The sequence below is a fragment of the Trachypithecus francoisi genome, unplaced genomic scaffold, assembly GCF_009764315.1.
Source record: "Trachypithecus francoisi isolate TF-2019V2 unplaced genomic scaffold, Tfra_2.0 Lachesis_group17, whole genome shotgun sequence".
Taxonomy (NCBI): domain Eukaryota; kingdom Metazoa; phylum Chordata; class Mammalia; order Primates; family Cercopithecidae; genus Trachypithecus; species Trachypithecus francoisi.
In genome coordinates, this window is record NW_022681462.1 from 81,758,271 (window position 1) to 81,782,263 (window position 23,993).

Here is a 23,993-nt window from a genome sequence, read left to right on the forward strand (position 1 = left end):
GTCCTTCCCTCCCTTCATCAAAACCCCCGACCCCCAGCACCTCGCACTGCAGAGCTGCACAGAGATGTGCACATAGCAGCCATTCCAGCCAGCGCCCGGCTCCCCACTCCCCTTCTGAGGGAGAAGGCATCTTGGCCCTGATTGTGGGACTAGCATTCAGAGTTTATTTGCTTTGCTATTCAGCCAAGCCCTGGAATGAATTTGGCCACCACAGAGAGCCTTTGGGGTCCAGCTCCTCAGGGATTTGGAGACACAGAAGGCCCCCACTGGGTTTTTCTTATTTACATTATCCTGGGGGAGGTGTCTAATCTAATCGCTGGCTACAGAGGAGGGGCTGCTCCAGCCCCAGGTGTACTTGAACCTGGCTGTGTTCCCCTTGCCATTAGGTCCTGACTCACCCGTTGAAGGACAATAAGGGCCTTATCGTTTAATGGAGTGCCCTTGATCAAATCCAAGACATGCTGGAATGTTGGAGAAAGTCCCCACCTTGGTCTGAGGTCCCCATCCCAGATCCTGTCACTGAGGGGCTCTCACCCCCGTCCTGCCCCTGCCCCAGCAGGCAGGAGCCTCCTGGGAGGTAGGAAGCAGCAGCCTGGTGGGAGCAGATCCTCCAGACCCTCAAAGACCACCCCAGGCATGTGGCCTCAGCATCCATGCCCAGCATCCACTTCTGGCCTGGGGCCCCGAAACATAGGAATTCCTGGAAGAGTGGCTGGTCCTAGGTCATTCCCTCCCATCCTCTTCTAGAAGCAGCTTCAGGGGTAGAGGCCACATCCACCTGTCCAAGCCAGTCTAGGCAGAATGCAGAAGGTGCCTGCTGCACACAGCTTCTTCTCCCAGGCTCCACCCTCCACAGGCTCCTTCAGGATCCCAAGGTTTACGTCTTCCCTGCCCCTCCGTCTCCACATGGACCACAAGCAGGCTGTGTCATGGACTTGGGAGTCAGAAAGACCTGAGTTCAAATTCTGGCTGTGTTACTTCCCAACTGTGTAAGCTTGGGCAACTTTCTCACCCTCACCCTCTCTGAGCCTCAATGTCTTTACCAGTAAAGTGGGGATAATAACACTTCTTCCCTCACAAGTGATCGTGTGGACCAAACGATGCCAAGTCAGGGCTCCAATGAAAATTCCTTTCCAATCATACCCAGTACAATTATTCTGGGGCCACTTCCCCTTCATTCTTAGACCGGGGTAACTGGACTTCCTTGCTTATACCAGTAGAATCAGGTGGGAGGTCTCTGTACCTGAGTGGCCTGCCACTAAGGCTAGGGAACCCTACATTCCTCAGTTCAACTTGCCCCATCTTGGGGAGAAGGTAGCTGGACCTGTCAGGTAGCCAGACACCACTTTTCCTTGGCTTCAGTCCCTGGGGCAGAGCTTTCCGCAGGGCCTTAGGGCATAATGCTGTGTGACTTTCAGGGGGCATTTCCTGCTGTGGCTGAGTGTCCCTGGGATCCAGAGGAGAGGTGGGTAGGATGGTCATGGCTAAAGACTTTATTCCAAGGAAGCCAGGCTGGTCTCGACCCGGGATCTCAGGCATCAGGCACCTGGTCTCATGCTCTGAACTCAAAGTAGCAGTCTCTCCTTTTCCGCTCTTGTGGGGAGACCCTCTTCCCTGACGGGAAGGTCTGGTAGGTCTTCAGGCTCTCAGGGGCTAGTCTCAAAAGGTGCCACTTCTTCTTTGGGCACAGAGGAGGCCTAGGGGTGAGGATGGGACTGGTGTTATGCAGTGTGCCAGGGAAGGAGGGTGATGCATGCCCACCCACAGCCCCATGTGCCAACTCTCCAGCTGATGCTGGCCTGCTGGCTACTCGTCAGCTTAACACCTGATAAGTCCCTCTGGACTTGGGGTGGGAATAACCTGTATTTACATAGTGGCACGGTGGTGAAGAGTGAGGGCGCAGATGTCAGACAGACCTGGGATGGACTCTGGTCCTAACTCCTGCTAGAAATGTGCATATTTAAGAATGGCTCAGTGGTGGTATCCCCCTCTTAGCGTTGACTTGAGGAATAAATGCAGTAATGCATGTAAAGCTCTGAACAAGGAGTAATCACACAACAAATGTTCTAAGAAATGATGATGGTGCTGATGGAGGGGATTCCAGGAGGGAGGGGCTTGCCCCAAGCCCGTCACTGACCCTCTTCTCCCAACCACCTGGTTGGCCTGGCAGTGCAAGTGGCCAGGCAACTTGAAGAAGGAACAGAGCTGAGGTGTCCCGCTCTCCCCACGGTGATGGGGGTGGGGGCAGATCCTGGCCAGAGCTGTCTCAAGAGGATAGCTGTCCACAGGAGAGTTCCACTCTACTCCAGGGATGGACTGGCTCAGAGCCATCCCAAGATTGGAGAGAACCCCCTGAGTCCTGGAGGTGGTGATGGGAGATGCTGCTTCCTTTCCAAGCTCTGCCTCCAACCATCCAGGCCATGCAGCACAAGTTCCCTAGGTGATAAATGCACCTCGGGTTCCCTTTTTTTGTAAAATGATCCTATCTTGCAGAAAGGAACTTTTGGATGCAGTGAAGCCCGTTTCTATAAAAAACCATTAAACTTATGAAAATAGATGCTGCTTTATCAGTAAGGATGATGGTGAATCTCAGGACTCTGAGGCAAGCAGGGAGTGGTCGGTATGGAGCTAAATCCCAAGCTCTATCCACTGACCTCGCAGGCCAGGCACCACCCACCACCCTATCCCACCCCAGGACACCTCCTGTGAGTGATACCCCTGCCTGCGCTTCAGGAAGGATAGAGCACAGAAACCACAGTACCCAGGTCATCTTTCAGGGCAGAGTGGGCCTTCCCTGGAGAAAGGAGCTCTCCTAGATAAAAGCAGTGAGGGGCAGGAGGCAAGGAACTTTCCTATTTTGTTAGATGGACAGAAGTCCATGTTCTCTTAGGAGAACATTTTCCAAATGTGGATGGGGCTGGGGGAGATTCCTGCTTGGTGTAGTGCCCTCTGTATCCACCAGAGGGCAGCAGCTCCTTACTGCTCTCTGCATGGGCGCCCGCGTTAGGACTAGTGTAGCTGCCAGGCTGCCTTTGAAGGCAGGGCATCAGTCCGCAGATTCAGGCCCACTGAACTTACAGAGTTTCTCCCAAATTCCCAGTGCATCTGGCCAGGAAAGCACTCTTCCTGATTCGCCCATTCAGGCTACCAGCATCCCCCCCTGAGGCTGCCAATGCCCTGACCCCCTTGCTCCGTAACCATCACTCTCTGCACCGCACGTTTTAGGGTAAGATCCTCAACTCATTTCTCAGTCTGTGCGCTGTGCATGCCTGGCCGAGAACAGGTGCCCCATGGGTGTGTTTGTTGACTGCGTGGATGAAGGGAGGGCAGGGACTCAGAACTCACAGGACAGTGGGGAGGGGGTAGTGTTCCGGCTCCCTCACGGGCAGCACAAAGTAGGAGACTCGAGGCACCGTGCCCGTCTTGTCTTGATAGTACTTCCGGTGCTGCTGGACTGTCTATGGTTCAATCAAGGAAGAGATGACAGGTTGTTGGTCCACAGGACTGACCCCAGGCACCTGCATTCCATGCCTCGCTGCACCGGGGCGGAGTTGGGGGCCACCTCCCCTAATGCCCCTGGAGGAGTCCCAGAGTTGCTGGGGTTGCAACTCAACTGCCAACCAGCTGGTTGTCCTCAATGAGCCTCAACTTCTCATCTGCCTAATGGGAATAATGACACCCACCAGACCAGCTTTGCTACAGAGTGTAAATGAAACAAGGGACCAGCTCGGACAAAGTACAAAAACTCAGCCCCGCAGGCGTACGCACACCTGCTATGCACACAGGCACCATGTCCGCCTGGCCTGTGTTTGCTCCCTTCTCTCCTTCCCCCCTGTATGGGGCATGTTCTGTTGAGCGCCAAGATGGAGGGAAAGGCTTTGGCAGACCCCCTGACATGGCCGCATATGCCTCAGAGGCTGGTGGCATCGACCTCCTCCTCTCCCAAGGAAGTTGCTTCACTCATACAAGTTCTCTGCCCTGGGGCCAGGACAAACCTTGTCCTTGCAATCAGGCTAGAGGGGGAAGCTTGAGAGAGAAGGTGATGGAGAGAGTAAGGTTTTGGGAACACAGGAGAGAATGAACCCGTATCCCTGCCAAGGGCATAAGGGCCAGCTCAGGCTGGTGCACCTGTGGTCTCTGGGAATGTGTCTGAACCACATCCAGGGAGACTTTACCAGCCCAAACAGCAGGACAAGAACAACAGGGGTATGGGTAGGTCCCCGTCCTCGGGCTTACTCCCTGCAGGGCAGTCTCGCCCAGCCTGGGGCTGAGGGTGACTCAGAGCATGCCCCCAGGGGGGCTGCAGGGCATGGAGGGGGTGAACAGGCTCCCGGATGTGGGTGGATAAAACACCGTGGGGCTGGACCTGGGGCAGGGGGCTCTAGCGGGGCCTTTGCTCATGTTATTCATCTGGTGGGTGGATCTTAGACCTTTTACTCACCTAGAAAATATATGGCATTCCACAGATCCAGGAGACTCCAGGGGGAGGTAAGGGCAGGAGCATCCCTAGAGACCCCTAGCTCCACTGGCAGTGGGGGTGAGCAGGAATTGGAGATCCAGAAGCCCCAGGAGGTGGGGAGAGATCGGGGGGCAAAGTCCTAAGCCTCCCCACTCCCTTTAGCCAAACCCACCATGCTCCCTGCTGGCTCAGGGGCTCTGAGAAAGGAAATCAAGATACTGTGGCAGGTACGAGGTCTCCCTCAGTCCCTGGCCATCACTTCCTTCCCGTGGTGGGGGCAGGTGGGTAGGAGGGGAGGCCACAGGGCAGCCCCGCACAGCTTACCTGGTAGAAGTTCATGAGCTCTGTGGATCGGTGGCTGTCCAGGTTGAAGCGAGTGTAGCTGGGCTTGTGCAGCCAGCGGTCCCGGGAGCTCGCGCGTTCCATCAGCAGGAGGCTGGGGTTGGTGGAGAAGATGGTGGGGAAGTGGCCGCCTTGGCTGAAGGCAGTGTGGCTCTTCTCCATGGCTATGTTTCGGTGGTCCTGGAAGTACTTGAGGGTGGTGGTGCCGTAGGGAGCGCCAAAGGAGAAGGCCACAGTGGGGACGTGGCCTTGGTACCTGCCGATCACAGAGGAGGTAGTGGAGCCACAGATCAATGAAGGGCCCCAGGTCTGTTCCAAGAGAGGCCCTTAAAAGTGGAGGGTGCAGTGGCTCATGTCTGTAATCCCAGCATGTTGGGAAGCTGAGGCAGGAAGAACACTTGAGCCCAGGAGTTCTGAGACCAGCCTGGGCAACACAGTGAGACTCTGTCTCTTCCAAAAACAACATAATAATTAAGAAAAAAAAAAGAAGAAGAAGAAGAAGAAGGGTAGAGTCGGGGGAGCCCGGTGGCCATCTTTGGCCCTGAGAGGCTTCCCAGGGTGCACTGACCTGCTCAGGTCTTTGGGGAAGGCCAAGTCCAAGGGACTCGGGGCCTCTCCCTCCCCACAGAGGTCTTTCCTAGATGCTTCTCTCTCCAGACCAGGAGCTTACACAGCGGCCAGAACACCAGATACACCCTGGTCAATGCTGTAGGCAAATCACTGTCCCTCCAGGGGCCCGCATTTACTCAGGCGATGGCCTGAAGATGCAAAGGCCTCCTCTGGCTCCCCCATTCTGCGGTTGTCTCATGAAAGAGTAGGGGGAGTATGAGAAATGAGTGGGAGCCCAGTCAGTGAAAGGCGATGGGTGGGAGATGTGGTGTAGCAAGGCCTAGGTTCAGCATGCTGCAGCCTTGCTCCCGGCACAGCAGCCTCCCAACGCGCTACTCAGGCAGCCTGAAGACCTGACCAAGGTTCTGGAGCTCTGAGAGCCTACAAGGAGTCTTCCACCTCTGCCACCAAGGAGGTTCCATGAGAGGGACAGGAGATGGGCAAGCGGAGGCCTTGGTGACACAGGTACTCTAGAGATCCTTGGTTAAATGAGACTCGCTCCAAGAGCTAAAGACTTGTTTTGACAAAGCAAGGGAGAGTCAACAACACCCAGAGAGTACGGGCGCCAGACTCGCGGCCAATGCGGAAGCTTGCCGAGCAGCACGGCCCTGTGCCCCCTTGCACGCCTCACTCTCCGGGGTCTGACTTCTGCTCCATGAGGCCCTTGAAATCGCTCTTCCCAAGGCCGCCTGTGCTCTTGCTGCTGCAGGTCGGTGGACACGCTCTGTCTTGCTGGGCCTTCCGGTAGCACAGGGCATCGCCCACCTCTCCCTTCCTGAAACACTGCTCTTGGTTTGGATGACACCTTTGCTCCTTTCTGTTGCTTTCACCGATATCTCTGACCACACCTTCATGAGCCTTCTCCGCTTCCCGCCTCTTAAGCACTGGTGAACCTCCGGGGTCTGTCTTGGGTGATGGCAGCCATGCCATGGCCATAGCCACCTCCTGTGTGCAGATGACCCCAGTCCACAGCTCCAACCTGGGAGTTCTCTCCAAGCCTTAGGCAGCTATGTACAATTGCACACCAGACATCTCCCTTGGATGTCTCCCAGGCTTGATCTCCCACCCCCACCTTCCCTGACAGTCTGGTCCCATGTCTGTGAAAAGTAACTCCTAGCTGTCTAAGTCAGAAACTGACACATCCATCTCACCCACATCTAGTCAGTCACCAAGTCCTGTAGCTCCATCTGAGCCTACTGAGCCCAGCCATGTGCCCTTGTACCTGGCCTGTGGTCGTAACAACCTCACTGTTCTAACTGCACCAGACCCCTGCCCCTGCAATCCCTTCTCCACCAGACTGAACTTTAGTTCAGAGTCAGATCCTTGGCATGGCATTCGAGGCCATCTGTGATCTGACCCTGGCCCAGCTCTTCAACCTCATCAGCTCCCCTACACCCCAGTCCTGCAGAATCATTGCAGCCGTCTAGATGTAACTCCTTCCCCCCACTCTCGCCTTTTCTGGGGTCTTTCCCTGTGCCTTGGGCCTCGGTCTCATCAACAGAATGGACGCTGCCTGGAATTAGATAGCAACGCATGGTTTCCTTCTTTTTGTCTTCAGGAAAAAGGCAAGGAAGTGAAGCTGAGTGACTGCTGACAGGCCTGCCCACTGTAGGGAAGGTCACACAAAGTGAGTCCTTCCCTGGCTCCTGGTCCCACCGCCCTCAACAGCTCTGCCTTCCTGGGGTCTCACAGCATCAGGCATTGGCTGGGCCAGAGCTGCGATGAGGCTGCAGAGGGGAGAGGCTCCACCCCAGCTGCACAGGCCCCCTCCAGCCTCACTACTCACATCCCTGGATGCCACAGAGGCGCTGCCCTTGACACCGTGACCCTGGCGGTCCTGACTCTTCTCCACCCACCTCAGTGCCCTTCCTCCTCAGCCCCCTGAGTTCCCCACAGAGGCCAGGTCTCCTCTGGAACTGGGAAGACGGAGGAATCGGTGGGTGCCTTGCTGTCTCTCCAGTGAGGCTGGGTGGTCACCTTGGCCACTCCAGGAGACACAGTCCTCCTCTCAGCCTGGGCGCCACTCCTGGGTCTGGAGCTCCTGCTCTGGCTTCACCCAAGGCCTCACTGTCCCATCTGTCTCTCCCCATCTCTCTCAGCCTCTGCCCTTCTTCCATCATCTTTAATGTCCCCCTCCCTCTCGGCCTCTTCCCCTCTGCCTGTAAGCGGGCTTGAGCCGTGGTTCCTAGATTGTAGATTTCTGCAGTGAGGGCTGGTGCCCGTTTATAGGCAGAGACGAAACAGCCAAGAGAGGAGACGTTAAAGATGGTGAAGAGGAAGGTGGGATTGTAGATTCCCTCCTTCTGGAGCTCGCTAAGGAATACGCTGCACCTTCTGCCTAATTTCTCAACTCTCACCCTTTTCTTGACCTCCCTCAGTCTGCCTTCAGACCCATCACTGAAACGTGAACCTCTACATCTAAATTAAGGTCATGTTAGATCCTGCTGTTGCCAAATCCAGTGTCCTTGGCTCACACTGTCCCGCTGCAACATTGGCACCGATGAAGAAACTTCTTTGGGAAAAAACCTAACCTGAGACGTGCAAGCAAGTTCCTGAGAGTACTTTGTGCTGTAGGTGAAGCTGAATCAAGATATAGATTCAATAAATTAAGACGTCAAAGACAAGCGATGGGGAGATGCAGTCTCCTCTATCCTGAGGGCTCCTCCCACGTGGAGGGGAGGTTCCTCCCACACCGGAACCATCTCCCAGCCCCACATGCTCTTGGGCACTGGAGGTGGAGGAATGCCTGGGTGGTGAGTCACTGGGAAACACTGGGCAGCCTGTGACCCGCCCCTCCCCTCCCTCCTCCTCCTCCTCGGAAGCAAGGAAGCCCGCTCCGCCCCTCTGAGCCTTAGGTTTTAGATGGACAGGCACTGCCCGCGGGGAGGAGGCTGGCCTCAGCGCAGTCCCGCCTGTCTCATTCTAAGGCTGTGTTCACCCCATTCTCTAACAGCCACGTTCCTCTTTCATCTTCTTTCTCAAGTGGTTCGGAACTTAGGGAATGGAAGAGATGCTGGTCACCAGGTGCTGCCAACCCCAGCAAAAAGAAGAAGCGATAGAATGAAAGGCAAAGGAGGAGCCACAGCATTCCACAGGGAAAAGAACGCAAGCCAATCATACCACACCAGCCAGGCGGCCACGGGGGTACAAAGCCACCCTTTCCTAGCACGAAAGGGTTCAGCGACCAAAGCACTCACAAGCTCTTCTTGAAAGTCATGTTCAGTGACAAAATCCTGCCAACCAAGAGATGATTCAAAAGAAAAAGACAAAAACCAACTCGGTCATGTAGAACCTCTGTTAGAATGAGTGGTGGTGAGCTTCACATCTATTTAAGTGCAGAACCAGGAATAGCAACTAGGTGAATGCTGGTTACAGAACAGAATGTAAATGTTATAAAACCTGTCAAAGTAAAACTAATTTAAGCAACCAAAATTAGGAGGTGGGTGGAGGGGAGATGGGGGTGCACTTACTAAGAATCTCTTTAAATCGGAGTCAACCCATGGCATCTAAAATTGAAACACGTCGTTAGGAAAAAGTACAACATAATGAATGGCTGTAGCCCTTGGTGGTTTTTCTCCTCTCTCTGTTTCCTATAGAGGGATCTTTTTGTGCTAATATCCCTTGCGATGAATTAACACTTATCTCAAATCCACCTATTCTTCCATTTTGCTGCAGTTTCTTTCTCTTCAGTGAAGTTATATTAAGATTCAATTTCGTGCATTTCATTTTAAAATAGCAAATATGGTATGATTATATTTTTATAAAGTTGCTTTTGTCTGTTTTTATATCCATCCATCCATTCACTCCTCCATCTAGTCCTTTATCTGAATATATGCATAAGGTCTACGGCCATACCACACTGAACGTGCCCAATCTCATCTGAATATATACGTAAAGAGAAACTCTGAATAAAATTCACCACATGTTAATCCTAGATAATTCAGGGTGTTTGGATTTGGGGTGATTTGTTGCTTTCTTCTTTGTACACACATCATTTTTTAAAAACAGAATCAGATGGCACACAACATTAATTTATCAGGAACCTGCTGTGTGCTGGCAACACACTAAGTGCTGGGAACACAAAGACCCATGGTGCCCAGCCTGCCTTCCCCGAGCCCAGTCCTTCCCCGAGCCCAGTCCTTTCCCAAGCCCAGTCCTTACTCGGTGTTTACTGACTCATGGGGTGCACGTGTCAGGGGCCATGCTGAACTGGCCTGGGTTCAACCAGCTCTAACCCAAGTGGGACCGCGGTCAAGGCTCTAGTGCTATCAACCACAAGGAGGGAAGGCCATTCCCAGGGTGGGTACTGGAGGAGCTCCATGATGAGTTTCCACTGGGGCGAGGCTTTGAGGAGAGCCCCGGAGCAGGGGGAGCCCCTGAGTCTGGCTCCTTTCCCAGGCGATGGTGTTGCCCCAGGGTTCTCTTCTCTTTTCAGGGACCCATTCCTTCTGGGAGATCTTGTCTACGTTAGACTTCCAATGTGTCCCGTATGTCAATGACAGCCAGATCTGGGTCTCCAGCCCCTACCATTCTGGCAATGGATCCACATGTCTGGCTACCCACACAAGGCCGGGCCACCACGCCACAGACCCAGCACCACTGAAACTGCTCTTCCTCCAGTATACCCCTGCCCCCTCCAACCTCCACCTAAGCCAGAAACTGGGGCTCGATGGCCCTGTGTCCTCTCTTCTCCGTCACCCTCCACATCTGACCCCTCTCTAAGTCCTGCCTAGGCCTCTCCTTAGCCTCTGGCCTGCGGCCCTTGTCCGTCCCACTGCTACAAGCCTCCCTCATTGCTTGCCTGGACAATCTCCAGTCTCCTCCCTGGTCTCCTAGACCAAGCATCACCCCCTCCAGCCTGCTGTCCACACAACACCAGAGCCATCCTTCCTCTCCTCCATCACTTCCCTGTAGGTGCCCTGGGCCCCAGCAGCCTTACTTCCAGTCTCCAGGGCCTCACGTACTCTTCAGGCCTCTGGGCCTTTGCATGGAGTTCCTCTCCCTGGGATGTATTTTCCCTCTTGCCCACCTGGGGATCTGCCACCCACTCCAAAGGATCCAGTGCCCTCTGCTGCCTCTCCTGACTGCATACCCTGTACCTAGCACTTGCCTCGCTGGGAGGACTGTCATCCTTAGGTCCACACTCAGACCCGAATAAACTTGTCCCTTCTGCTAATCCATGTTCTCCTTTATCCTCGGCACCTGGCACATGACAAGTGCTCAACAAATGTTCACTGGAGGAGGCAGAATTCCAGAAACTCTGGAGGCACCATGCCCTGGAGTCCTGATTTAAGAGGAGCGTGGCTCTGATCAGCAGAGCACATGTTGGCATGAAGCATCCCGCCCACAGGGGCGTTGGGCTCCTCTGAAGAAAGGAGCCATAGAAAAATGATGTGTTCTCGTGATTCTTCTCTTCGCCCCCAAGCTCTCTGCCATACTCCTCCTCTGCTCCCTGCTTCTCCACCTTCTCTGAATGCCAAGATATTTGCATCCCAATAGAATAGAAGCCCTCTCCTCCGCAATCCTCCTGAGTTCTGCCTGGATTCTGTTCAGGGCTTGCTGCTCAGACAGGTGTGTGTGCGCACACACACTTGCATACATGTGCAGGTTCACATTCTTTAGCACTCAGTGGGCACATCTTGGCAAGCTAGGTCTGTGTCCCTTGTATGCACCTGCATTTGTGTTCCTTTGAGCTCCACAGTGGAGCCTTCTGCCATCCTGTTTGTGTTGATCTGTGGCAGGCCAAGGTAGGGAGGAACAGAGAGGAATGGCAAGTTTTAGAACAGGGCATCGAGTGGTCCCAATGGCAGCATCTGCTGTGTTGGCTGGTGTCACCACACCTCCCCTTCAACCCCTTCATCTGCCCCCATCCACCGCCCTGTCCCTCCATCCATCTGTACACCACGTAAGCCAGGAGACTGTGTCAAGCCGGGCCCCTGGGCAATGGTCACATGTGGATTCTAAGGCCCACTGTGGGTTACTGTGTGAAAAGGAGCAGTCCCTTCCCTGCCTCTTAATAGCACTGCTTGGCCCCACAGCCAACATTAAAACTAATTACCACGAGCCATCGGGGATCCCATGATCAGCCTTATTAACTGATTAACCAGCAACTATTTGGCGTGTCCCCATTCCACAATGCATCCTCTCCTCCACAACACCACCTACTGAGGACAGTTCTGATCAGATCCTTCCCCAGGGCAAAATCCTTCAAGGGCTCCCCATTGCCTGTGACACCAAGCACAAGCAGGGCCAGGTGTCAGTCCCTGCGTGCCTGGGCCTCTGTGAGAAGTCTTTCCAGTCGCTTCATCCACTGTCAGATCACAGCTTTCCCACTCCAGCCGAAGAGGCCATTTGCTGCTTTGAAAGAACACCCTTCTGGCACCTCCACACCATCTTTTTTCTCAAGCCACATCCTTCATCCAGAAGGCTCTGATCTCCTCGTTTCCCACATTGTGATCTGACCCATCCTTCGAGGTCCATCGTGAATGCCTCTTTCCCATGGAGCCTCCACGACCCAGTCCATAGACCCGGCCTGTCCACTCCATGGAGCTGTCTTTGCCCTTTGCACCTCTCCTATGTCTCAGTTCATAATATTTTTCTTTCTTTTTTTTGAGACTGAGTCTCACTCTGTCACCCAGGCTGGATGCAGTGGCACGATCCTCACTGCAACCTCCATCTCCCAGGTTCAAGCAATTCTCCTGCCTCAGACTCCCAAGTAGCCTGGATTACAGGTGCCCACCACCATGCTCAGCTAACTTTTGCATTTTTAGTAGAGATGGGATTTTGCCACGTTGGCTAAGCTGGTCTTGAACTCCTGACCTCAGGTAATCCACCCTGCCTTGGCTTCCCAAAGTGCTGGGATTATAGGCATGAGCCACCGCACCTGGCTTCAGTTCACATATTTTCATATCACAATAATCTGAGCCACTGGAATATTCTTTCTGTATGAATTATAGGCTCTCTGGGGAGGGAGGGTTCTGTTGTACTCATACTGGCATGCTTGGCATTCCCTGCACCCAGTGGATGCTCTGTAAATATCTGTTGAATGGAATTGACAAATGGTGGCACATTTTAAATGGTTGGTCTTTCTTCTGGAGAGAAGGGGGATCCCTGTTGCAAAGCCCAAGTCTCCAGGAGTCCCTGATCACCTGTTCTTAGGAGGTTCCCCATTTCCTCCAGGTTGAGAGGCACCAGTTACCTATGAAATGTCCTTGAACAGCTCAAAGTTGAATTCCAGGAAAGAGATAGGGGCTGGCCTTGGGGCAGAGGTCTTGGGAAGGGGGTGGGGAATGATGTGGCTTATGAATCCTCCAGAAGAGAAGATATTGCAGCAGAGAAAGGCAGGTGAGTGGCCAGAGGCCCCCTAAGTGTGTGAGGCCCTCTGAGACCAGGCTGCCTCCTGGGGGGATAGAGAGGGAAGCTCCCTGTGGGGACAGGGCCCAGAGGGAGAATAATTGAGGGGCTGTAGAATTTACTTTCTGCTTCTGTATTTTGGGCTTGAATCTGGGACAATGATCTATTCTCTCAGCTGGAGATGAGAACTGAACAATGAAAGTAGCACCTGCTGTGCCTTCAGTCAGACCTCTCAGCCTGGGGCGGGGGTGTGCCAAGGAGAATGGCACAGGCTCCACACAAGGAGGCCCCTTCTTTCAAATGCTTGAAAACAGGACCACACCTACCAGTTTGTCAACAGTGGTCTGCATTGCAAGGGGCCATAGAAATTCTCAGACAAGAGTTCTTGTCCCTGGTTACATCTTAGAATTGCCTGGGAGGATTAAAAACTCTTGCAGCCCTAGCCCAGCCCAACCAATGACATCAGAATCTCCAGATGGGGCCTGAGCACAGGTCATAGTTAAAGCTCCCCAGGAGATTCTAATACTAACGAATGGGCAAAAGGGGTCCCCTACCTCTTCCTGGCCTTTGTTTCACACCCCAAGATGCACTGGCCTGTTTGGAGGGCTGCACCTCCGGTGCCAGGGCCCGGGTGTAAGTGGAAGGGGTTTTGGAAATGCAAATGCTTTGGGAACCCTCCCTTCCCAAGCCTGGCCTGACCTCTCTCCCTGAAGGGTAAGGCCCCAGGCCCCAGGAAGCTGGCAGGGTATATTACTCTGTTCCCACACTGCTATAAAGAACTGCCCAAAACTGGGTAATTTATAAAGAAAAGAGGTTTGATTGACTAATAGTTCCGCAGGGCTGGGGAAGCCTCAGGAAACTTACAGTCACGGCAGAAAGGGAAGCAAACATGTCCTTGTTCACATGGCAGCAGGAGAGCAAAATGGGTGCCCAACAAATGGGGAGCCCCGTATAAAACCATCCGATCTTGTGAGAAAATAACTCTCACGAGAACAGGATGGGGGAACTCCTCCCATGATTCAATTATCTCCACCTGGTCCCTCCTGTGACGTGGGGATTATGGAAATTACAATTCAAGATGAGATTTGGGTGGGGACACAGCCAAACCGTATCACAGGGGCAGGCAGTAGTGGGCTGCAGGCAGTAGTGGGCTACAGGCAGTAGTGGGCTGCAGGCAGTAGTGGGCTACATGCAGTAGTGGGCTACAGGCAGTAGTGGGCTACAGGCAGTAGTGGGCTGCAGGCAGTAGTGGGCTACAGGCAGTAGTGGGCTACAGGCAGTGCCTACTGGCTTCAAGGGAATCAACTTCTAAATGTTCAGGAATTTGTTGTCTGTTAATAAACAAGCCAGTATTAAATATCAAATTACATTAAATTACAATTAAATATGTTATATTAGGCCAGGCATGGTGGCTCCTATAATCCCAGCACTTTGGGAGGCTGAAGCAGGCAAATGACTTGAGCCCAAGAGTTCGAGACCAGCCTGGGCAGCCCTGTCTCTACAAAAAATACAAAAACTAGCCAGGTAAGGTGGTGCACACCTGTGGTCCCAGCTGCTCAGGAGGCTGAGGTGGGAGGATCACTTGAGCCCAGGAGGTTAAAGCTATAGTGAGCTGTGATCATGCCACTGCACTCAAGCCTGGATGACAGAGTAAGGCTCTGTCTCAGAGGAAAGGAAAACACACTAAAACCAAACGAGATAAATAGTCAAAACTCCTCACTTCCTAATTATTTTACCACGTGACTATCATCTGTGTTTGAGGTTGTCATGTCCACCGTATCTGTGGGGTGGACATATTAGATAATGCTGCACAGCTGTGCATTCATCCCTCCCCAACTCTGCAATTAAGGACACTATGTTGATAGTTTGAAATCAGCTTCGGTGAGAGTATTTATACCACAGATATGGATGAATGTTACAAATCAAAGCAGTTTTGCTCCAGAGAACTGGTTGTTAAACATTTGCCAGCACACCACGGTGTGTGTTTGCTGTACAGGGATTCTTGGATGGGGACACAACCACCTTTGTGAGACCACTCTCCTGACAATTGAGTGGAACACACTGATTTTAGGATCACAGGCCCCTGAGGTCTCCAAGGTCCAGCTCAGTGACAGGTGCGGGCACAACAGCCACCCCAGGCAGACAGAGGAGCTGGGAGGTAAATCCTCCTGCCCTCACTCTTGGTGACAGCCACTGGGCAGGAGCTGTGGGCATGGGGCACAGGGGCAGTCTGGGCATGAATGAATGCATGGCGCAGGCTAGGGGTCTGCACTGAGAGCCGGGTGAGGCGTGGCCGGAAACAGAGGATGAGTGGATGCCACCCAGATACGACCTGCAAGCAGGAAGCTTGGATCCTCACTGAGGTCAATCTCATCCCTTCAAACCCCTTCAAATCTCAGGGACTCTGACCCGAGAGCTCCTGCCCACTGCCGGAATAGCACCCAGTCCAGGCGCAGGCAGGCACTGCCTGTGGCAAAGTGCCTAGGAGCTGTGTCCCCAGGAACGGCAAGGGGCCACACGGAGGGCCCTGGCAGGCGAGGCTGGAGACCAGCTTTGTCATTGTCTCGTGTTTCCCGGGGTTCCTGGAACCAGGTCTTGAACACAGTAGAGATCTAACGAATGATAACAGCTAACACTGACCAAGTGCCAGGCTTTAGGCATGTTAACTAACTGAAAACTCTTCAAGCTGCACACCATGATCATCCTCATTGAACAGACAAGGTAGGTGAGGCAGAGGGGTAAATAACCTGCCCAGGGTAAGGAAGTGATGGAGCCAGGATTTGTACCAGGCAGGCTGGCTCCAGAGTCCATCTCTTACTGTCGACCCCATTCCCTCCCTGCTAAATGAGGGAGGCAGGTGAAATGCCACATGAGAGTTGGGGAGATATTGGGGTGAGTTGGGGGTGTTGAAGTCACAAAGACAAGGCTCAGCAACTTGCTGAATGACTTGGGCAAGCTGCTTATTCCTTATCTGGGTTATTGTGATGATTTTAAAAAAGAAGAAGAAGTGAGCTGAGATTGTGCCACTGCACTCCAGCCTGGGCGACAGAGCGAGACTCTGTCTCAAAAAAAGAAAGAGGGAAAGAAAGAAGGAAGGAAGGAAGGAAGGAATGAAGGAAGGAAGGAAGGAAGGAAGGAAGGAAGGAAGGGAGGGACAAAAGAAAGAAAGAGAAAGAGAGAGAGAGAGAGAAAGAAAAAAAGAAAGAAAGAAAAAGAAAGAGAGAGAGAGAGAAAGAAAGAAAGAAAGAAAGAAAGAAAGAAAGAAAGAAAGAGAAAAGAAAGAAAGGCCAGGCGTGGTGGCTCATGCCTATAATCCCAGTCCTTTGGGAGGCCAAGGCGGGTGGATCATCTGAGGTCAGGAGTTTGAGACCAGCCTGGCCAATATGGCAAAACTCCGTCTGTACTGAAATACAAAAATTAGCTGGGCATAGTGGTGCATGCCTGTAATCCCAGCTACTTGGGAGGCTGAGGCAGGGAGAACCCAGGAGGCAGAGGTTGCCACGAGCCAAGATTGTGCCACTGCACTCAAGCCTGGGCAACAGAGCAAGACTCTATTTAAAAAAAAAAGAAGAAGAAAAAAAAGAAGAAGGAGAAGGAGAAGAATAAGAAAATGTTGTAAAGGGCCCAGCACAGTGCCTGGCACATAGTTGGAGCTCAGACTTAGGAGATCACGGTGTTATTACAGGCATTAGGGACCTGGCTCCAGCCCAGCACTTCCATCACCAGCGTGGGGCTCAGGCAAGTCCCCCCAGACCTCAGTGACCACATCTGGAACAGGAGGGGATGGGGCTACATGATCTCTGAGGTCCACACCAGCATGAATATTCTCTGCCTTTACGAATAAAGCAGGTAAGAGGGGGGTGATTTGAGTGTAAGAAGAGATGGCTGTGCTTTAAAATCCTGTGATTATTGTTTGAACAGACACACAAAAATAGTAATTATCCAAGTGTGGTCGGGAATCTTGGGTTCTTTCATTAACTTGACAGAATTGCCAATGAGGTAGCATTTGGAAACACAAAACGACTCAATTCATTCCTCACTGATGGGAATCTTTAAGGGGAACACATCCCTTCCAGAAAGATCCAGATGAGAAAGCAGCAGATATGGGCTCTGCTGCTCAAACTAGCCCAGTCCAGGCTTGAAACCTCATTCATGATCCTCTTATCGCCATTTCTAAATCAATCACAGGACTGAGCACTCGAGGGAACTGCCGAGAAGTGGCAGGAATAGGAAAGCACCCTGGGGACTGCTTCTGAAACCTGCAGCTCCCACCCCTTCCAAACAGAGTGGTGGAACTGCGGGGCAGGGTTTGCAGGAGCACCGGGCCTTGCCCCTCAGATGGGAAATGTCCAGGAGTCAGATAATAGAAAAGTTTCCAACTGGAGACTGTGGGAGGCTTAAGAAAAAAAGTCAATGTATAAAATCAAATCTCATGATAAACACCCAGAATGTGGTGTCAACACCACCATCCAAGGTGGCAAAAATGGATTTGAACTAAACCTTATGTGTTTACACCACACTGGGGCAGCCCCCCACTCGTTTGTCTTTATCTTCCCAGCCTCCTAACATAACACCTGGTGTGTCGCAAGCACTGACCCACATGAATGCCTTAAATACAGGAAAACAGGCAAATCCTAAGTCACCTGGCTTGGTTTCGGGAAACTACCATGATCTGGTGTATCAGCTTTGTCTGATGGGACCCCAGGTAGACATCTGAGCCTCTACACATCCCGCAGGCAGCAAGCTCTCTCCAGGGCCCAGAGAAAGGTGGCATCCACAAATGGGCTGGGTTAAAACTACAGCACCAGCCCCTGGTTGCTACTTTCTCATGCAGCCTCCAGAAATGATTTGAATGTCACAGCACCTCAGTGTCTAGCTTATTCTGCTTCAAAACAATCCCAACTTCATTCTAAATACACTTTTCTTCATTTTGCCATCTGTTCCGTTTGCAGGGGAGCGCATGCGGGCTTTTTCACCCATTTGGAGACCCTGCCTGTAGAACCCTCAAGACATTCATTTCGTTCATTCGTTCACTCTTTTTTTCAGACAAGGGATCTTAGGATCATTCATTCATTCTATATAGATTTGCTGATATTGTACAGGTTGCCTCTCAGAATCCAGTGCCTGTTCTCAGCATCCATGCTGACTGGTAGGAGGGATAAAGACAGCCTTACACCCTGGGAGAGGCGGTCTGGAGTAGAAACATCAGACACTGTAGGAGAAAGAGCCAAAGAACAGGAGGGAACAGCCAGACTTGCATGTTAGATGTTTGGAGTCTGAAAATATCCAGAGAAAAGAAAGGTAGGTGTAACCTAGCATTTGAAAGTGCTAAACAGCAAGCCAGCACTCAGGGCAAGTGGCCAGGAAGCTTTCCAAGAAAAGCTTCCGGGAGGATAAAGAGAGATCCGTGAAAGGACCAACCGCAAAGTCGGGTGGGCGGGGGGACTGCATACATAACCCATTAAGTACGGCTCTTCCGGCCTCGCGAGGCTCTTTGAACCGGCACCCACCCGATATCCTTCCCTCCTTCAACCAACAAGTACTGACCTTGCCCGAACGCTGGGAGCTGGCCCTGTGCCCGGGGCAGAGGGGCCTGCTTTTTCTTGCATTCTCTGTAAGCCTGCAGGCTGCCCACCTGGGGCGTCTCCAAGCGCTAAACCCCACGTGGCTCCATCTCCTCCCTCTTCCCCGGCTGGGTCCACAGGAGGTCCCTTACCCCCTGCTGGCTGTGCCCCACTTGCCAGGGAGCGCCTTCATGCCAAGGGGAATCTGGGGCACCCCCGCCCGTGCCTGCCCACTTCCTACTCTGAAACCACAAACCCCCGGGAAGGCCCCCGCCCTGTCGGGTGGAAAATTGGCTCCTTGGGGTTCCTTCAACCCCAGAGTCCTGGGGCAGGGGGCTGAGTTTCGATCACCGAGGAGGGCGCTAGCGGAAGGGGAAGGGGAGGAGGCGTACCCGCGGCCTTACCCGGGCATGAGGCCAGGGGGCACGTAGGCGGCATTGAACTCGGTCAGTAGGGTGCCTGCGCTGCGGGAGGCCATGGTGGGTGCGCCAGTGCAGCGAGCCTGGTGCTCCGCTCCGCCCCACGGTAAACAGCGTCGGGTCACCCGGCAACGGCCACGGCGGCCCTCCTGGCAACGCCAGCTGGCACCGCTGTCCTCGCATTCCGAGACATTGCGCCCTTCTGGCGGCCCTTTTCCCCGGAGCAGCCCCACAGGGCGCGCACAGAAGGCAGCTCCCATTTCCGCGAGCTCTGCTGGGTGACCCCTGTCACTCTCCCCAGCGCATCCGGGCTCTCTGCCTTGCTGCCTGCGGGAAGTGCAGAGGCTCAGATGCGGGACAGAGGCAGATAATCGCTGTAGAGGCCTCGCGGGATCCGTCTTGCGGTGACCTGGCTTGGAACGCGACCCTACCACAAAGGACAGGCCAGGTCCTGACTTTGGAGGCCACGCACAAAGCAGCCGCCCCACTGTGGCTCAGGCCCAGAAACCTGAGTAGCCGAAGGGTCCCCAGGAGCTATGTCTCTTCAAGGCTCCCCTGCATCCCAGCTCTATGGGGGTTCCAGGAAGGGGCTTTGCAGTGGGCCGCGCTGGGCGTGGTTGCCTAGGACGCTGTGCATAATTGTGTGTGTGTGTGTGTATACACGCGTGCGTGCTTGCGTGTGTGCACGCGGGTTGCGAAGAGAGGCATTTTTCATGTTTCTCCTTCATCTCTAGCTGGTGGCTACCTTCTCACCTCATCATACCCTCAAACTACTCCATAAGAGGAGTTTTGTTGGTAAGGGGCAAAAAGAAAATCATAGAATGTCTGGGTGTGTGATTTACATTTGTCCCCAATGCTGTTCATTTTGGGGATGGCATCTGCAGGGGTGGCGCTTGCCCCAGAGAGCAGGCCTGCTGAAGGCCCACCCCCTTGTGTAATCCTGCCTCCCTCCCTCCCTGGGACTGCTTCACCCGGGTTTCTCTAGGGACCCTCACACCAGCCTTGGTGCCTAGGGCAGGGCCAGGGCCTTTGGGTTTTTCATAAGGGGTGAGGGTATGGGGACAGCTTCCATGGTGCCAGGCTCTTGGTGACTCGGGTGGCGGGCCTGCCACCCCAGCTCCCTCTGCAGCAGTCCTGGTGTCATGAAGAAGCCTGACAGTTCCCCCTTCATCTCCAAATCCTGCTTCTTCCCTTCAGATGCCAGATGGAGAGCAGTGCTCCCTTCACACTTGGGTTCTGTAAATGGCAGTGGATGAAGACCACAGACGCTACTGGGTTCACGGGATGCTGCCACCAGGATTCTCCAAAGACTCCCCCTGGCAAATGCCAGTGAAATGGAGGGGAGCCACATGCTTCCCAGAGGCTCAAGAAGCAGAAACACTGAGGCCTGGTGGGAAAGGGAAAGCTGTAGGCAAAGGAACGGCTGCAAACAAACTGGGTGGAAGGAAACTCCATCTGTCCTTCAGGATGTAGTCATGTCTGTATTTTTCTCGATTCTCATTGGGGAACATGTTCTACAATAAGGAAAACATGAGTCAAACCCCTAGCGGGTGAGGTTGACTGCCTACTCCCTCCCCCCATTCAGGGCTGCCCAGCCAGTCCCGCTGGTAAATCCACCACCCTGCCTTCCACCTGCCTGTGTTCTAGTCCATCTGTCCCGTCTGATTGGGATCTTGTGCCATCCATATCATATTCATCCCTGAATCTCAGCACCTGGCTCTGGAAAGAATTCAGTAAACTTTCGTTACATAAATTATATACTCAATTACCAAAATGAGTAACAGAAGAATGGACATTAAAAAGTGGGATCTGGTCGGACAAGGTGACTCACACCCGTAATCCCAGCACTTTGGAAGGCCAAGGCAGGTCAGCAGTTTGAGACTAGCCTGGCCAACATGGTGAAACCCCGTCTCTACTAAAAATACAAACATTAGCTGGGTGTGGTAGCACATGCCTATAGTCCCACCTATTGGGGAGGCTGAGACAGGAGAATTGCTTAAACCCGGGAGGCAGAGGTTGCAGTAAGCCTACATCACGCCACTGCACTCCAGCCTGAGTGACAGAGTGAGACTCTGTCTAAAAAAAAAAAAAAAAAAAAAAGTGGGATCTGTCTTAGGTTTCAGAAAGGTCAGCTGACTCCACTGACAGCTGTTGAGTGAAACTGCTACCATTTTATGGATGTGGAAAGTGAGATTCAGCATAGATCAATGCCTTGGCTACGGCAGGTTCATGGGCTTTTACTTAAAGATGCACAGGGTCTGTAAGAGGCCTCATGAAATTCACTCCCTTCAGGGGAGGACCTCCAGAGAACCAAGGAAGGAGATATTTTCTGTTGTTGTTGTTGTTTTACCTTGTAGCCACCAAGCCTTAAAAACACAGATCACCTGATGACCTCATGGGTAGAAAATGCTAGTGAATTTAGGTGGGTTTTTTTTAAAGACATTAAACTTATCCAGGTTTTGAAAATTTAGTTATTGTATTTAATAAGCATAATACTCTAAGACATTTTTAAATTCAATATGATTAGATAAATGTGAGAAAGGTAAGCAAGAATTGGTTAGGAAAAAGGGCAAAGGAAAAAAAACGTAAGTAGAAACAGAAAAATGGGCACAGTAGCAAGGAAATATCTAGAAAGAGGGAAGAAAGCTCTTGGGACATACTGTAGGTTATTTGGAATGTGGAATTCAAAGGAAGTAACCTCTTGTTACCATGCTGTGAAAAATTAGTATTTCTCTTTTAAACCTTTAGACTCTGTTTCAGGTAGATCCCTGAGCTCACTCTTTTCTCCTTTCAACAGTAATTGGGCATTCTACGGTGCACAGGATACCATGTGGAGCTCTGGGGTAGAGGGATGCTGTGCTCCAGGGTCCTCCTGAGGTCAGTAGGGGAAGAGGCAAGGCAAGCAGCCCCAGAACTCAGTAAGATGAGAGGAGGCAGGAGCAGCACAGAGGAGGACCCCAACCCCGCCGGGGTGCAGGTGCAGAGGCACCTCCAGGAGGAGGAGGCACTCGAGCTGAGTCCAGGGTGGGGTGGGGGGCATTCCACCAAGAACGAATGGCAAGAGCAAGGGTGCAGATGACCCAGCACAGCCTCCAGCATCAGGGATTCTGGCCCCCAGGGTCCCTTTCCTTGGTGCATGCTGCTGGAAGACAGGAGGGGGCAGTTCTCCTTTGGCCTTAGAAATTTCACTGTAGACATCCCTTCTCCTGCCCCTAGCAGCTTATAAGATCAGAAGGCCATTCAATTCTGCTCCTCTGGCTGGAAAGCAAACATCAGCCTGGCTTACCTTCGCTAGCCTGCCTGACCCCCAGCCTTGGGGTGGGGCTAGGTTAGTGCCCTGGATCCTTAAACATGGCCACTCGTAGCACATAAGCCTCTGCTGTCTCCACAACCAGGCATCTCCATCATGCGTGGCCTGGTCCTGAGCTTCCCCTCAGGCAGCAGCGCCAGCCTCTCTGCTTCCTGAGATTCAGAAACAGTGATCCCAGGTCAGGGCTCAGGGCCCAGCCTCTTGGGGGCACAGTCTCCAGCAGAGAAGAGGCGGGCATAGGTGGACAAATACATTTCCTTCTTGTAGTGTGCTCCTGTGGGTGGGAGTGCCCCTCGCCCCACACCCACCCCACCCATGCTCATGCCCATTCCTCTGTGCCCACTGCTGGTGGCAGGGCTTGCTTAGTAGGGAAGCAGCAGAGCCCTGCGGAGGGGTGGGCAGAGCCTCCCTTCCAGGAGCTGGGAGAAGACACCTGAGGCTGGACAGAGCTTTATCTGGGAGCTGGTGGCTGCTGAATAATGAATTCCAACTCTGCCGCACTCCCAGGCTGCACACTGGGTGCACACACACACACACACTGATCACACACGCTGGGCTGACAACTTGGAGGGGCGGGGGCTGTGAGGCTCTGTGAGTCGCTGCAGGAGCAGCTTAGCTCGGCTTGGTTGCCTTGGTCTCTGTGGGCAGCATCGGAGGGGGGTCGGGAGGAGGAGGAGGAGGCAGCGGCAGAGAAGACAGAGGCGTGTGAGCCGTGCTCCTCCAGCTAGCTCCTTCCTGCTGCTCCTGCCTGGCAGTGCCAGGCAGCTCACACCAGCATGGCCCTGCTCATCCACCTCAAGACGGTCTCGGAGCTGCGGGGCAGAGGAGACCGGATCGCCAAAGTGACTTTCCGAGGTAGGGAAGCCCCTGTCTTAGAGGGACGCCAGCTCTGAGAGTTGGACCAGCGCATGCTCTGGAGGTGGCCGGGGATAGGACAGGGCTGGGAGGATGAGTGGGAAAAGTTCTAGCAGGGCCTGAGGAGATGAGCCTTTTCACAGGTAGTCATCTGCCTGGGACTGACTGGCCATTGTGATTTCTGGAAAATCTGGGTTCCCTGTGCTTCCATGCCTGTGTCTCCTTGCGCTTGCCAACATGCCAGTGCCCAGGCAGGGTGCAGAGCCCTCTGCCTGGGGAGGCAGAAGTGAGGACAACATCCCTGAGCTCAGGGAGACCCAGGACCCCCTCTTCCTCTCTCTGCCTCTCCTGCAGGTTGATTTCCTTGAGCACAGGGTAGGGGCCAGGTCTGGAGCCTGGGACACCCAGGGTGGCTGGGAGAAACCAGGCAGCCAGTAGCTCCCTGGGCCTTAGAGTGATGGGGGACACTGTTGGCTTCTTTTAGATCTATTCATGGGCGGGGACCCTAGGAAACCCTCACCTCTCTTCTGTCTGGTCTTTTCTCATCCTTTTCACTCGCGTTTTCAGTGACCATTTATCATGATCTACTGTGTCCCAAGGATAGGGGTAGAAACACAGAGCTGAGCACAACCCAGCCCCAGCTCCAAGGAGCCTGCATCTGTTGGGCAGGCATGGGACAAGCAGCACAGGTATGTGAGACAGAGGGTGGGGGTGAGTGCAGCATGCATGCTACAGAAGCAGCACCCTCACCCAGGCTGGTGACTGGTGGTCAGGGAAGGCTTCCCGGAGGAAGCAACATTCAGCTGATACCCAAGGGACCAGCAGGAGGTAGCTAGGAGAGGAGGTGAGGACTGAGTAGGCAGGGGAAACAGTGTGCCCAGAGCTGAGAGGAGCTGAAACTTTGGAACCGAAAGAGGTTCCATGTGTCTACAGCCCAGAGAGTGTGCAGGAGCGGAGGCCAGAGAGCCAGGCAGGGCAAGGATGTGAGGCTGGTCCTGACCCCGCGGACAGCGGAGCCCTTGAACATTTTAAGTGGGGAAAGGCAGGGCCAGGCTGACTGTGTCCTTCACCACCCACCTCTG

At 53.4% G+C, this 23,993-nt stretch overlaps 1 protein-coding gene across 1 annotated transcript; it reads right to left on the reverse strand.

Moving 5' to 3' along the window:
• Window positions 1-1,477: 1,477 nt before the first annotated feature.
• On the reverse strand, window positions 1,478-19,088 carry FAM166C (family with sequence similarity 166 member C). Its single transcript, XM_033176312.1, has 4 exons — window positions 18,732-19,088; window positions 4,784-5,057; window positions 3,346-3,458; window positions 1,478-1,697 (listed from the first exon to the last, which is right to left on the reverse strand). The coding sequence occupies exons 1-4, from the start codon at window positions 19,004-19,006 to the stop codon at window positions 1,553-1,555; spliced, it is 807 nt and encodes a 268-aa protein (XP_033032203.1). The 5' UTR covers window positions 19,007-19,088; the 3' UTR covers window positions 1,478-1,552.
• Window positions 19,089-23,993: the final 4,905 nt, after the last annotated feature.

Excerpts from the sequence above, each read along its gene's own strand:
- FAM166C (XM_033176312.1), bottom strand. The coding sequence starts at position 19,006 with ATGGGAGCTGCCTTCTGTGCGCGCCCTGTGGGGCTGCTCCGGGGAAAA. Across the intron at positions 3,459-4,783 it reads AGCTCATGAACTTCTACCAG|ACAGTCCAGCAGCACCGGAA; the intron begins GTAAGCTGTGCG and ends ATTGAACCATAG. Across the intron at positions 1,698-3,345 it reads TACCCCCTCCCCACTGTCCT|GCCTCCTCTGTGCCCAAAGA; the intron begins GTGAGTTCTGAG and ends CCTCACCCCTAG.